Source organism: Sturnira hondurensis, unplaced genomic scaffold, assembly GCF_014824575.4.
Source record: "Sturnira hondurensis isolate 20B ecotype Veracruz unplaced genomic scaffold, ASM1482457v3 Scaffold0014384, whole genome shotgun sequence".
Taxonomy (NCBI): domain Eukaryota; kingdom Metazoa; phylum Chordata; class Mammalia; order Chiroptera; family Phyllostomidae; genus Sturnira; species Sturnira hondurensis.
In genome coordinates, this window is record NW_028087015.1 from 35,649,290 (window position 1) to 35,665,510 (window position 16,221).

General features: G+C 38.7%; 1 protein-coding gene and 1 pseudogene across 1 annotated transcript in view; one reads left to right on the forward strand and one right to left on the reverse strand.

The window, feature by feature from the left end:
* The first annotated feature begins 2,120 nt into the window (after positions 1 to 2,120).
* On the forward strand, positions 2,121 to 2,822 carry LOC118998577 (profilin-1-like; annotated as a pseudogene).
* A 2,969-nt stretch (positions 2,823 to 5,791) lies between these two features.
* ZFR (zinc finger RNA binding protein) overlaps positions 5,792 to 16,221 on the reverse strand; it is a 78,718-nt gene continuing 68,288 nt past the window's right edge. The window contains exons 18-20 of the mRNA XM_037063130.1: positions 10,440 to 10,551; positions 10,237 to 10,334; positions 5,792 to 7,296 (exon numbers count right to left, since the gene is read on the reverse strand). Coding sequence (XP_036919025.1) covers positions 7,117 to 7,296; positions 10,237 to 10,334; positions 10,440 to 10,551 — 390 coding nt within the window. The 3' untranslated portion in view covers positions 5,792 to 7,116. The remainder of the gene's footprint in view (positions 7,297 to 10,236; positions 10,335 to 10,439; positions 10,552 to 16,221) is intronic.

The following is a 16,221-nucleotide window of genomic DNA, read 5'->3' on the forward strand; positions in this document are numbered from 1 at the left end:
TCCACACTCAGTGGAGGGCTACAATCTCAGAGCACCACCACCCTGCCCTTGCACAGCTGATCCTCCACAGAGGGCAGAAGGTGGTGGTCAGTGGTCACAGCCAGTCCTTGCAACTGACTGGCCTGGGTAAATCCCTTCCACTGACCTGCCAACAGCAATCAAGGCTCAACCAGAAGAGGAGGGTTTATTCAGAGCACACAAAGGGCACACCTCAAGTACCCAGGCTTGGGTGGTTGGGGAGGCTGTGCCATTGGACCTTATACGACACCTACTACATTAGGCCACACTACCAAGACAGAGAGTCGAAGCAGCTCTACTAATACACAGGAACTCACAGGGAAGCTGCAAAATGAGGAGACAAAGAAACATGGCCCAAATGAAAGAACAGATCAAAACTCCAGAGAAAGAGCTAAACAAAATGGAGATGATCAACCTCTGAGATGCGGAGTTCAAAACATTGGTTATAAGGATGCTCAAGGAACTTAGCAAGGACCTCAGCAGCATAAAAAGGACAGTTTAAAAAAACACAAAACAAAAACTGGATATACTAACTGAAATAAAGAGCAATTCACAGAAAAACAACAGTAGAGTGGATGAAGCCAAGAATCAAACCAGCAATTTGGAACACAAGGCAGCAAAAAAAAAAAAAAGTCCAGGGAGCACAGAGTCCCAAACGAGATGGATGTAAAGATGCCCACTCCAAGACACATCATAATTAAAATGCCAAAGGTTAGAGATAGAGAAATCTTAAAAGCAGCAAGAGAAAAACAGTTAAGTTGCCCACAGGAAGAGTCCCTGTAAGACTGTCAGCTGACTTCTGAAAAGAAACCACAGGCAAGGTACTGGCAGGTAGTATTCAAAGTGATGAAAACCAGGGATCTACAGCCAAGATTACTCTACCCAGCACAGCTTTCATTTAGAACTGAAAAACAGATAGTTTCCTAGACAAGAAAAAACCTAAAGTTCATCATCACCAAGCCATTATTATATGAAATGTTAAAAGGACTTAAGAAAATTGATGGTTGCCAGAAATGACAGGGAAATGGGGGAAGAGGTGAAGGGGTTAAGAAGTACAAATAAGTCGTCACAGAACAGTCATGGGGATATATAGAAAATGTAGCAGCTAAAGAACTTGGATAGAACAATGGTGTAGGGATTGCCTGAGGGTGTACAGAATGCTGGGGAAATGGGAGCATGGGAAAAATCAGGAGAACTCTTAAGAATATAATCAATATATATATTTTTAAATATATATTTAAAATTTATGCTTTTTATCAAGCAGAAAAATGATTTAAAATGTTGACTTTAAAAATCAGGTATGGGCCCTGGCTGGTGTAGCTCAGTGGATTGAGCGCGGGCCTGCGAACCACACGATCGCAGTTCGATTCCCAGTCAGGGCACATGCCTGGGTTGCAGGCCAGTTCCCAGCAGGGGACTCACGAGAGGCAACCATACATTGATATCTCTCTCCTTCTCTCCTTCCCTTCCTCTCCAAAGATAAATAAAATCTAAAAAAAAAAAAAAAATCAAGTATGGTTTGCTACATCAATAATTTTGCATTTTTAATTCTAGCTTTCAAAGAAATAGAAAAAAACAAGTGGTGAAGACAAAACCAATTTGTAATGCATTATATAACTGGGGGTGAGTGAGAGATTCAATTTGTTTTAAAGACTTTATTTTTAGAGAGGGAAAGGGAGGGAAACACTGATGTGTGAAACAGATACATTGATTGGTTGCCTCTCCCAGGACCCTACTTAAGACCTGGCCCGCAACCCAGGCATATGCCCTGATTGGGAATTGAACAGGTGACCTTTTAGTTTGCAGGCCAGTGCTCAATCCACCGAGCCACACCAGCCAGGGCTGTTTTTTTTCTTTGGTATCATTAAATTGACTGTAATATGAGCATGCACTAATAACACAAGAACCAGCCTGAGATGCAGAGAATGACAGGTAAATAAATTAGTTGCCAAAACAATCGATTGAAGAATGCATCAGTAGGGTGATAACCAATGCTGCTTCTGACTAGAGAGTTCAGTTTAATTTAAAAGTGGCCAGCCGCTGTCCGGACGGCGCGTGCCCCGAGCTCTCCGCCTCCCCCCGCCCGCTACAGCGAGGAGAGCAGCCCTAGTAGCAGCGCCATGGCCTGGTGGAACGCCTATATCAACAACCTCATGGCGGACGGGACCTGTCAGGACTCGGCCATCGTGGGCTATAAGGACTCGCCCTCCGTCTGGGCCGCCGTCCCCGGGAAAACCTTCGTCAACATCACACCAGCCGAGGTTGCTGTCTTAGTTGCCAAAGACCGGTCAAGTTCTTTCGTGAATGGGCTGACACTTGGGGGCCAGAAATGTCCTGTGATCCGGGACTCACTGCTGCTGGATGGGGAATTTACCATGGATCTTCGTACCAAGAGCACCGGGGGAGCTCCTACCTTCAACATTACTGTCACCATTGACGGCCAAGACGCTAGTCCTGCTGATGGGCAAAGAAGGTGTCCACGGTGGTATGTTCAACAAGAGATGTTATGAAATGGCCTCCCACCTGCGGCGTTCCCAGTACTGACCTCATCTTTGCTCCCCTCCACCCCCACTGCTTTTGCACCCCTTTCCCTCCCATACACACACACACCATTTTTATTTTTGGGGCCATTACCCTACACCCCTTGTTGCTGCCAAAACCACATGGGCTGGGGGCCAGGGCTGGATGGACAGACACCTCCCCCTACCCATAACCCCTCCTGTGTGTGGTTGGAAAATTTTTGTTTTGGGGTTTTTTTGTTTGTTTTTTTTTATTTTTTTTCTGAATAAAAAAGATTCTACTAACAAAAACAAACAAACAAAAAAAAAAAGTGGCCAAAGCAGCCTTGGCTGGGTGACTCAATTGGTTGGAACCTAGTCCCATACACAAAAAGACTGTGGGTTTGATCTCCAGTCAGGTGGTATCTGTAGGTTATGGGTTCGATCCCCAGTGGAGCATGTATAGGTGGCAACCAGCAGATGTTTCCTTTCTCTCTCCCCCTTCCTCTCTAAAATCAGTAAAAATATATCCTCGGGTGAGGATTAAAAATTCTTTTTAATTGTCAAAGAAGATACTAAAGTATGTTCATGTCATTTCACACAAGATGGTTAATGTGGGTCTATCCACAGCTATGAAAACAATTTAGCCATGAAAATAAAACACTGAAATAATTATTTTAGTAAAAAATGTAAATGGTGCCACTTGTATATATGGATGAAGACAACCTAACCCAAGCACAAAATTTTGAGACAGGGTGAAAACATTTTTGAAATCTAACTGCAAGATAAAGGGAGCAGCCCAGCAAAGTGCTGAGCATAAATGCTAAAATCTCTCAATTTCAACTATGTCACTTAAATTGATGTGCGATCTTTAAGTTAACCACACTGGACTTCAATGACCTCAGCTGAAAAATAAGAAATATTAACGCCTTCACTTATTCTTACCGTTACGACAGTTTTAAAAAGGAAAATGTGTAATACCATCAAGCATGACATCTGTCATTAGTGTGATACATTTCAGTTCTTTTTTTCTGTTAAGCAGAACTGTGAAAAACAAGTTTCCAAAATTTTACTGGGTGACTTATTACTCAAAAGAATAAACTGAGAGAATCTTCTAGGGACTTCCGCCAAGATGGAGGCATAGGTGGAAACACTGTGCCTTCTCCCACAACCAAGTTTGAATACAACACAGGTTTGGAGAAACAAAGACACAACCAAAGGACAGAAAATTGAATTATACAGAAGTCCGACTACATCTAACCGTTCAAGGGGACGGTAAGAGGGGCGGAGCCAGCAGTGGGCAGGGTCGGGCAGGACAGGTCCCCCGACCCAGGCGCGCAGGCAGCCGGAACCAGTTGGGGTGCGCAGCAGACTGACTTCGGTCGCACATTCGCGCACAGTGAGACGGACCACGCAGGCCCCAGGGGGCGAGGGCTGACAGCGGTGGCACAATCACGTGCAGTGGGACGAAACGTGTGGGCCCAGTGACGGCAGCAGCTGCAGCACTGGTGAGGGCCGAGGTGGCAGGCGGCAGACAGGACGCCAAAGTCCCTCTTTGACCCCGCCCCCACATAGTGTCACAACCCAGCGACTTAGTTGCCCGGCGCTAGTGAACACCTTAGGGCTCCGATCCTGCTACCTAAAAGGCACGAACGGCCCAAAAGATGGCGCAAGAAGAACTCAGAGTCCCAGAGCCGATAACTCTCAGTGACCGAGAAATTGCCAGCCTCTCAGAAGCACAATTCAAGACACTATTTATCAGGATGCTCACAGAACTGGTAGATTATAGTCACAAATTAGAGGATTATAGTCACAAATTAGAGGAACATATGAAGGCTAAACTAATTGAAATGAAGGGAGATGCACAGGAAACCAATAGTGATGGAAAGGAAACTGGGACTCAAATCAATGGAATGGACCAGAAGGAAGAACAAAACATCCCACCAGAAAGGAATGAAGAAATGAGAATTCAAAAAAATGAGGAGAGGCTTAGGAACCTCCAGGACATCTTTAAACGTTCCAACATCCGGATTATAGGGGTACCAGAAGGGGGAAAGAAACAGCCACGAGTGGAAAACTTATTTGAACAAATAATAAAGGAGAACTTCCCCAGTCTGGCAAAGGAAATAGACTTCCAGGAAATCCAGGAAGCTCAGAGAGTCCCAAAGAAGTTGGACCCAAGAAGGAACACACCAAGGCACATCATAATTACATTAGCCAAGACTAAAATGAAGGAGAGAATCCTAGAAGCAGCAAGGGATAAGGGGACAGTCACCTACAAAGGAGTACCCATCAGACTGTCAGCGGATTTCTCAAAAGAGACCTTACAGGCAAGAAGGGGCTGGAAAGAAGTATTCCAAGTCATGAAATCCAAAGACCTACAGCCAAGATTGCTTTATCCAGCAAAACTTTCATTTAGAATGGAAGGACAGATAAAGTGCTTCTCAGATAAGGTCAAGTTCAAGGAGTTCATCATCACCAAGCCCTTATTATATGAAATGCTAAAGGGACTTATCTAAGAAAAAGAAGATGAAAAAGATTAACAGTGAAAGGACAGCAAACTCACAGTTATTAACAACCACACCTAAAACAAAAGCAAACCAAGAGGACAGCTAGATCAGGAGTGGAACCATAGAAATGAAGAACACATGGAGGGTTAGCAACAGGGGAGTGGGAGGAGGAGAAGGGGGAAGAAGGCACAGAAAATAGCATAGACGGTTGGTAGAAAATAGATAGAGGGGAGGGCGAGAATAGTGGGGGAAATATAGAATCTAAAGAACTTGAAACATGTGGTTATAAACTAAGGGGGGGAGAATGGTGGGGGAGGGAGTGTGCGGGGGGAAGGGAATGAAGGGGGGGAATAGAACAACTGTAATGGTATAATCAATAAAATATATTTTTAAAAAAAGAATAAACTGAGACCCAGAAATACTAAAGTTAAAAAGAGAAAAAGGCTTGCCCAACAGACACAGACAGTGTGTGACAAATGTGGGACAAAGCCCAAGCTTCCAGTCCTAGCTGCCCGATGGCGGTCTCCTGCAGTCTCCCGTCCCTCTAAGAGTCCAGGGGAAGATTCCAACCCAAGAAAGCAACCGAACCAGTATGTTATTCAAAATTTCTGGAAATTATGTGCTCAGGCGACAAACATTTGTCAAGAATAACAAGATTTAAGTACTCAATACTTTTGAATATAGTTTTACTAAAGCATAAATCATTTCAAAGCAAAAGTAGTTTATGATGTCAATTCTGACATATAATACATTTAAGTCATTATATGAATTTAAGTTTTTATTTGTGTATTTCATTGTAGTGCTGTGACAACAAAATGACATCTGTGTACCAGAGCATAATACACACATCAACAGTAAGATGTCACTTTTCATTACACCACTGCTAGAGTATTTAGCTTTCTGTAGGACATATAAGCATGTAAGATGGCCACACCAAATAATTTTCTGTTTTTTTTTCCCCTTAGATAATCTTAATTTTTTTTTATCAGTAATACTTTATCAACCTCACTGTTAATAGAACTGAAAATTATCTGGGTGATAGGGTATGGGGATGGGGGAAGAAATCATTTGATTGTGTTACACTGTAATAATAGTTAAGAGTAATCTCACACACACCAATAAGGAACTGTCATCATAATTAAGGGCTAGTTACTGTTGTTAGTTGCACAATGATAAAGTTCTTTCCAAAATATTGGTTAGCCCACTTATAGTATGAAAAATGCCCTCTCCACATACGCAGAAGAAAAAAATATTCAGAAAGTTATTTTTGGCCTTGCTATGTCAAAAAGTCAACTGTACAAAGATCTACCTGTCAAACCTAAAATTATAATTTTAAAAGTCTATAAAAACAAAAATGTCATGCATTTTTATCAATTATGCAGAGGCTTTAAAACTGTTGCAAGACCATATAGTATATATTAGCTTTTATACTGCTAATGCACAACTAACAGCAAACTTGATTAGATTAACAGAAATCTGTCTTAATTACACCTTTATATATCACACTAGAGAGACAAATGTCACAAGATCTGCAGAAATATTCAGTCTGAGCACTTAAATGGCAGGATAACTTTTTGTGTTGTAATCCATCACATATAGAATAATAAAACAAAAAAATTCTGCAGCCTTACGTCACAAAAAATAATGTACTGCTGTAAAATATTAAAGAGTAAAGGATATCATCTATAACACAAAGAACTAGTGTCAAAAAACAAAACCTCTAAATAAAAATCTCAAATACACATAGCAACTGAAGCACAAATACTGCATTAAATACAGTAAAGATTTAATAAGGCTAGTTAATAAAAGACACAAATATAGGGCAAACTAGGGCAACCAGTAAATAAAACCAAAATAACGGGAAAAAGGTCTGAATCACTGTTTTCCCCCTAGCTGGAACACAATTTTGGGGGGTTGTCTTTCCATCCATATAATACCTAACACTGTATATGAAGATTTTAATGTCACAGAAAAACTTGGTTCTTCTATGAAATTCTTGATACATTTTTTGAAGTACACATTATTATGAATGAAAAACAGCCTACAGATGGGCACCTATTATTTTAACACTGCAGATTCACAAAAACTTTTTAAAAGTTATCATAATCTTTTTTGTCTTTTTTCCCTTCAGCTTCAAATCCATCAACTCCATCGCTATCCCTTCTTCGTTTCCTGTTGTTGTGAATGTTAAAACGTTGGCTCATTTGGGGTAATGGATCCATGCCTAGAACTTTGTGTATCTGGCGGAATGCAAGGAGTCTCAATGCAAACTGCAACAAAGAATAAGAATTTAGAGTTAATTTAAAAAACCAAAATAATTATTATTAAGTTTACTCCCCCATATGCAAAGAAGTCTGTTTAATGAAAGCAATACCTTAAACAATATTAGTTTCATAACTAAAATACTCCCTACACTGTTTTTATTTTCAGGTTTTTCTGTGTGCATGCTAATTTGGTTTTTTTTTAACCTAAGTTAAAAAATAAGTTTTTAAACAATTTAGTGTTATGTTCATTTTAAAAAACACCATGAAATTATATACAGCAAAAGACAAGTGTCTCGTTCACCGAGTGAACCCTCTTTGGGTCACAGTCATTGATTTTCCCACTGTGATTCCCACGGATGCATGCTCAGCACCGGCAGCACACGCACACATAGTGTACATACATACACTTGCCTGGGTTTACAAAAAGAGGATCACGCTTCTTCAACTTGTTACTTCACAAGTGAAAACGATTTTCACTACATGGCTATGTATATATAGGAATATGTTAGGCGCTGATGGTACAAGATACCATGAAATCTTGAAACTAGAGGGACTTCTGAGATATAATTTAATCGATTCCCCAAATTTCTGAAAAATATATCTCTTAAACTAACTTACGCAGATTTTTATAGTCATTTGATTAAATGGCAACTTTAACTATATGGTTATGAACCTCAAAGTAATTGTTTAGACCATTTTTTTAGACACAGATCACATAAGATTCAACTTCTCCGACAACCACTAATTTACCTTTCTGTCTCTACAGATTTGCCTACTATGGACATTTTACACACAGTCATATGGCATTTTGTCCTGGCTTCTTTCAACTCAGCAAAGATTTTCAAGGCTCATTCATATTAGGGTGTGTAGCAGTACATTCCTTCTAATGACTGAATAATATTATAGCATGTGGATATACTGTGTTGGTTTATCCGCCCACTCATCAACAGAACATTGGGACATTTCCACTTCTCAGCATAATGCCGCTATGCACACTGATGTAAACAAGCTTTTGTGTAGACATATTTTCAGTTCTATTGGGTATATACACCTAGGAATCAAACTATTGTTTCAAAATGGCTGCTGTTTAGACTATTTTTTAAAAATATTTATTTATTTATCTTTAGAGGGGAAGGGAAGGAGAGAGGACGAGAAACATCAATGTATGGTTGCTTCTCGTGCATCCCCTGCTGGGAACTGGCCCCTGTCGGGACCTGGCCCGCAACCCAGGCATGTGCCCTGACTGGGAATGGAACCATGATCGTGTGGTTCGCAGGCCTGCGCTCAATCCACTGAGCTACACCAGCCAGGCTGTTTAGACTATTTTTAACCCTTTTATTCAGCTGATATAGTACATTTCTGGAATCAAAAAATGGAAAGCTATAGCAGTTTTTAAATTGATCGATTTTTTCATTCATTCTTTAGGTTCACATATTTTTTCTTTTTCCATAATTCTTCCAACAGGATCGATAACTGATAATGATAGACAAGATAAAAGCTGGACAGTGAAGGCTAATAGGAAAAAAATGAGTCATTGGAAATATGGTATTGGAGGAAAGCTCTCCAGGTATCTCAGACCACCATAAAGACAAATAAGTGGGTCCCAGAGCAAATTAAGACTAAAACTATCATTGGAATAAAAAATGACAAAACTGAAGCTGTCTACTTTGGGCATACTATGAAAAAGCAGCAGGAAAAGAGAAAGATCAAATTAAGAGATAGACTGCTTCTATAAAGCCACAGGCATGAGGCCACGGAAGCTGAGGAGGACTGTTGAGGGCAGGACCCCATGGACACGATTCATTCATTTGGTTACCAGGAATCAAAGCCAACACAATGCCACATAACATACACTGTATAATTATACATGTTAATGCATTTAATCCTTCCAACTTGAGCCAGACAATGCTGTTACTCCCATTTGACAGATGAAATGGCAGAGCTGGTCTTCGAACCAGGGAGTCATGGCTCCAGAGTGTACTTTAATCACTGCATTACACAGCTAGAGGCAGGAGAGGCTAAATTACTGTGGCAGACTCCGGCCAGCAGAGTCCACCTGTTGTGGCTGACAACAAAAATGAATGCACAGGCGACAACAATCCTGTTGAGAAAAGGGGGATGGCACGGCCACTCTCTCAAGGGGAGAGTGCCTATGGATGCCTCTGCCACTCCCTCAAGAGGGGAGCGCCAGACCCTTGCCTAGACAGGCTTTTATTGTTTTCCTTGGGTCTTACATCAGAGAAAGATTTATTATCTATTACATAGAATATTATTGTCTACATTTTAGGTAAAATCAAGAAAATGAAAATAACATGCAGAGGGGAATGGCAATGAGCTGATTAGCTCTGTCCTTGGGAGAATTCACACAGGCTTTGGAAACTGCCTTGAAGATAGACAATACACATTTGTTGTTTTAGACCAGGTGATGGAGTTTCAGCAAGAGCAAGCCACAACAATCTGTATTCATTTTCTAGGCCTGATTCCCATGGGAAAACTCGGTTTGAAGGTCTGGCTCCTGCTGACCACTTCGCTTCTGTAGGTTTTCCATACACAGCTGAGTCACATTTGCCAGACCAAACCAAACCGGTCCCCTACAGATTATAGCAATAATTACCATAAACCACAGAGCACATCACTTCTGTACAACCAGATGAATTTCTCTACTGATACTGATGTATAATTTAATATTCAGATTTAATGAGAGACTGGAAATACCCCTTTATTTTTATATTTATATAAGGTGCTCAACTAGACATACACATAATTAAAATAATACAATTTCAGACCATATTAGTGGAAACTAGTTTAAATACAATCCCCTTTAAGGACTTACTTATTAAAGAAGCAGAAAAATGAATACTACACAATATTTCTTCTGACAACTATACAAAAACAGTCCTTAGGCAGTGACTCAGCAAAGCTTCGGGATTAGGAGCACACTGTTACCTGTGCACTGGATGTGATGTCCTCACGCTGCTGGTCAGTCATTGTTGCCAAGGTATCAAAGGGATCCTTCTCACAAGGATCCAAAAGTCCAGGACTACCTGTAGCCATTGCAACAGTGAGAAACAAAGTTAGCTTTCTGTATGAGAAAGAAGAGTTCTTACTCAACTACCAAACACAAACATTAAAAATGAAGTAAAATTTACCTTTAAGAATAATCCCTGAAGAAATGCACTCAAAAACTCTTCTCAGTGCATCTCCAGGGCTCTGAGGACTAGAAGCACTGCTGATTGCTTTCTCTACTAGTAACTCCATAGCCTAAAGACAGAAACATAAAAAATATGTTTAACAGCTTATAGACCAAACATGAAAGTGACAAACTACTTAATGAAAATTAAAAATTTTAAAGACTGAAAAAGTTACATAGACCAAATCGCAAACACAGAAGATTGCATGTAATATAAAAACAAAGTTAACTATAAAACAATGAAAACAAAACTCTTAAGACAATACAAAATTTACATTTTAAAAAGATTTTATAATTTATTCTTAATGAAGAAAAACAAATAGATTAAGAGGTTTTCTTAATGGTTTAAATTATTGCTATCCTTTCCTACTAAAATAGGACAGTCCTTAAAATTCTTTAGATATTTAGAAGCTCACATACATTTGTTTTTTAATAACTACACTACAGACTAATGATACGTACTAGGGAGTTATATGAGGCCAAACTTTTTAAAAAAACATTTTACTTATTTTTAGAGAGGGGAAGGCACGACAAAAGGGAAACATCAATGTGTGGTTGCCTGTTGAGTGCCCCCTACTGGGGACCTGGCCCACAACCCAGGCATGTGCCCTGCCTGGGAATCAAACCAGTTATGCCCTTTGGTTCGCAGGCTGGCATTCAATCTACTGAATCACACCAGCCAGGGCAGGAGGCCAGTCGTCTAAGTAGAGAAGACTTTGGTTTTTTCTTTACAAACAATGTATATTACCCAAATTTTCATTTAATGCAAAATTGAACTTGTACTATCCCTAAGGAAAATACAAATTATACTTTCATGGTAAATTACTTTTGAGAGACTCAAAATCTAAATCAATGAATAGAATACAAAAGTAAAAGTACCGATTTGGAAAGCAGTCAACCAATGACATATTTTGAGGAGACTATTAAAAAATTTGCTTTCATTTAGATTTTAAAGACTGAAATACGATTCCCATGATAACATTCATTCTAAAGTTTATTTTTTGAAAGACTTTATTTTTAGAGAGAGGGGAAGTGAGGGAGAGAGGAAGAGAAACATCAATGTATGGTTGCTTCTCACACACCCGCTACTGGGGACCTGGCCTGCAACCCAGGCACATACCCTCAACTGGGAATCAAACCAGTGACTCTTTGGTTTGCAGGCCAGCACTCAATCCACCGAGCTACACACCAGCCAGGACCATTCTCAAGTTTAAAGTTCACGATTCAGTGGAGGTTCTTTTGTTTGTTTTTTATTTTTAAAGATTTGTTTATTTTTAGAGAAAGGGGAAGGGAGGGAGAAAGAGAGGAAGAGGAACATCAATAGGTTGCCTCTCATACCTGCCCCATCCATGGACTGAACCCTCAAACCAGGCATGTGTCCTAAGAATCAAACCACTGACCTATTGCTTTGCAGTACCATACCCAACCAACTGAGCCACAACTGTCAGGGCTACAATGCAGTGGTTTTCAGTATACTTACAAAGTTGTTCGACCATAACCACTATCTAATGCCAGAACACCTTCATCACCCCTAAAATAAACTCCATAGCCTTTACTAGTCATTCTCCACGCTCCATTTCCTCCACTCCCCTGGCAATGACTAAATTACTTTCTGCTTCTATAGATTTGCCTATTCTGGACATTTCACAAATGAAACCATGTAAAATGTGACATTTTATGTCTGGCTTTCTTCACTTGGCATAATGTTTAAAGGTCACCTATGTTGTAGCTTTTACCAGTAACTTATATTTTAGACAAGACCACCAATGACAATTCAAATAAATTAAATAGAATAGAAATATAACAAAATCCCTAAAATAATACTGAAGCCGAAAATACCTTAGTGAGAATTCATTTTTAGTTGCCTGCTTAAAAAGCTCAGATTTAATCAGAGGTAAAAATTATGTCAAGCTATTCACTCCAAAGCCATTACTCAGTTTTTTAAAGTAAGAATTCTAAGATGTTTGGACATGTGAAGAATGAGATTGTAAGAGAGATGGGAACTTAAAAAAACAGTACATATTAAAGACAGTAAAAAATGACAGCTTTTGCCCCAGCTGGTGTGGCTCAGTGGATTGAGTACCGTGGCCTATGAACCAAAGGGTCACCAGTTCAATTCCCACTCAGGGCACATGGCTGGGTTGCAGGCCAGGTCCCCAGTTGGAGGCATGAGAGGCAACCACACACTGATGTTTCTCTCCCTCTCCTTCTCCTTTCCTTCCCCTCTCTCTACAAATAAATAAAATCTTTTTAAAAATGACAGCTTTTACTGATCATTCAAGCAAAATGAATAGGCCCTGGCTGGGTTATGTTTGGACCATTGTACCCATACAACAAGGTTGTGGGTTTGATCTCTTGTCAGGGTACAAATAGGAATCAACCAATTAATGCATAAATAGGTGAAACAGCAAATCAATGTTTTTCTCTCTCTGCTCCACCTCTCTAAAATCAATTTTTTAAAAAAAGTGACAGTAGCATGAGATTGGAAAAAAGTCAAAATGTTCATAATGATAAATGTAAATCACAACTAAAAAAAATCAAGATGGTTCAGTTTACCCAGTTTAAGAACACAGATATTGTTCAAAACATTTTAAAAGAATTGTCACTAAAAAAATTTTAGTATGTTAAGGAATTAGCTTCAGTTTTCAAGACAAATTTATGAATGTATTAAAAAAAAACCCTCTCCTTGCTGAACAAATCAAATATTATTTTAAGACATCCAAAAGACTGAAATCCTGAAGGATAGGTCAATGTCATATATTTTGAATACTAGGCCTAGCATAAATGAAAATACTCAGCATATAGAAAACACTCAGTAAATATTTGTGAAACAGAATTACTCCAGGAAAGAATGTGAAAATAATCCTGCTTATAAAAAGAACCAAGGTATTAAGCAAATTGCTTACTGATTTTGTGCTAAAAATATAAAACTGAAGTTATAAAATGTTCAACTTGCCAGAAATACCTCAAACTTCTACTAAGTTCCTTTAGAGAATGTTAAAAAAATAAGTATTAAATAATTACCTATAATCTATATGTCAAGATAAAAATGTGTTTCAAGTAATCCGAAGCTTTTTCTAAATCTGTTTATTGACTGACCTTATGAAGCAGGAATTTGTGGTTAATACTTGCATATAAAGGTAGACAAAAACTAATTAAAAACCAAGAAAGAAATGATTTATGGATAACGGTAACTTAATATATTTAAACACACAATGAAACTAAGTCAACTACCTGAACTTCTAAGATCATTTGCTGTGAAGCAAGCAATTAAAAATACTCATTGCCTACAGAACACGGTTATTCTCTAAGCAGATATTTACAGTTAGGAAAGCAACAAAAGTAGAATACATGTAGTTTATAAACTCTGAAATATGCATGCACGCATTCAAAAGTAAAAGAACAATATAAAAATGAAGAATCAAATTAGGGAAATGATATTTAGGCTATAATGTAAAGGATCTTGGGGACTTAAGTTACTTAACGAGAAAAGCTCTCCACATTAAATGATTTGAAAGAAATTATTGTAATATTTATTTTAACACCAATTTGTTACTCCACTCTTGCATGTTCCCTGACCAGGGATCAAACCCGCAACCCTGGTGTATCAGGATGACACTCTAATCAACTGAGCAACCCAGCCAGGGCCCATCTCCAGCAGTACTTACTAAGTGGCAGGCATCATGCTAAACGCCTTAAATGAACAGTTTCATTTAATTATCACAACTAGATGCTAAGATGACAATTTTAAAGGTTAAAAAAGAAAACTTAAATAGGTTAAGTAGCTTGTCTAACATGATACAATTACAAAGTAAAAAAACTAGGATTTCTAACCCAGATGTGTCGGACTCTAATCTTGCTTTTGTCACTAAAGATTTAAATAGGGCTATTATACTTAAATGAAAGCACAAACAAATACTCAGTGAAGCTGTTTTTCTATCTGTAATGACTGGGAACAACTGAAATATCTAACATTTGGAATTCTGGTTAAATAATAGTTAATAGTAGCAGTTATCCTCTTCATCATTATAACTTATACACTAAAGCACTGTTCCGAGAATGTTTACATACATTATTCAATTACTCAATTTTGATCATTACAATCACTGTGAGGAGACAGATATGACTACTATCCCCATTTTACAAATAGAGTTTAGGTTATTAAAATAGAACTTTATGAATACCATTACAACAAGCAACTGTATATACAAAAGCCATTTCTGTATTCCAGTTGACATAGATTAAAATGTTGCTATGTGTGTGAGACTTCCACTCTTAAATCTATTCGCAGAATGTTTTGTGTATTATATGTAAACACGGTACCTTATTTTATAGCCAACAATTCTTATTAAAAACTGTCAAATCTTTTTAAAAAGATTTTATTTATTTATTTTTAGAGAGAAGGGAAGAGAGGGAGAAAAAAAGAAAAAGAAATATAATTTATTCCTCTCTAGGAATGAATGAATGAATGAATGAATTTTAAAGGATCTTTGTGAAAGTGAGGAAGAGTAGAAGAATCCTAATCATCCACATCTAATTATCTCTAACAATAGACATTTGCCTAACATGCAGATAAGAAAATAAATGAGGTAGTATCTTCCACAGGAGAAAGGGTTAGGAAAAAAGTGATGGCTGTGAGCTCTCAACAAAAGTCTGCCAAAGTGACTTAACACGCCTCCACACCCCTCTTGGCTCAGAAAAGTGTAAGTTGTTGCTGAGATGAAAACTAATACAAACACAGAGAATTCTGCATAGGCAAATGACTATGCTCGTAGAGTTAAAGACTCTACGAGCCCATCCTGAGTTTGAAACCTGAAGTCTAAAGATGTGCCAATGGAACCCACCTACAGAGCATCTGATCAAGACAGAGGAGAAAGCACAACCCATGTCTCTAACAAGGCTGCATGCAACCAAACCCTACTTCTTTCCATAAGCAACCGTCCAAGCAGAGCTCACAAGTGAGAAAAAGGGGAGGTATTTAAAAACGTGTGCATATATTCAAAGCAATTCTTGTTGGAATGTCTCAGCACAAAAAGCTGACTTTGTAATCGAACTGATGATGCTAAACACTAATGAGATGAAAAACAAACCAGGCATGGTATCTTAGTATTTGGGTGAAACACAGCATGAAAAATAGACCAAAAAATCCATTTTCTATTAACTCTCATTGATAAGGATGGGTTGATATAAGTTCATCACTTGTTTACAAATGTACTGCTCTACTGCAAAATGCTGATGGGGGAGGCTGCATGTGGGAACTCTCTGTACTGTATTTCACTCAATTGTGCTATGAGCCAAAACTGATCTAAAAATTAATGTCAATTTAAAAAAAATCCATTCTGGTCCTGGCCGGGTAGCTCAGTTGGTTAATATCACCCTGACATATCAAGAGGTTGTAGGTCTGATCTCTGGTCAGGACACATAAAAGAAGCAACCAATGAATACATAAATGGGTGGAACAACAACAAATCAATGCCTCTATAAAGGCCCCCACTCTGGAAAATTTGAATTTAAGGGAATATAAAGATATAATCTGCTAACATTCTGAGTTATAAAAAAAACCTGGTAAGAGTTCCAGCCAAGACGCAGGCATAGGTAGAAATCCTTTGTTTCCACATACAAGCAAAAGGAGGATAACCACCAATCTAAACACAGTGAACAACCAGAAGTGCCAGAAAATCAAACTGCATGGAACTCTGACAACAAAGGAGTTAAAGATATATTCACCCAAACTGGTAGGA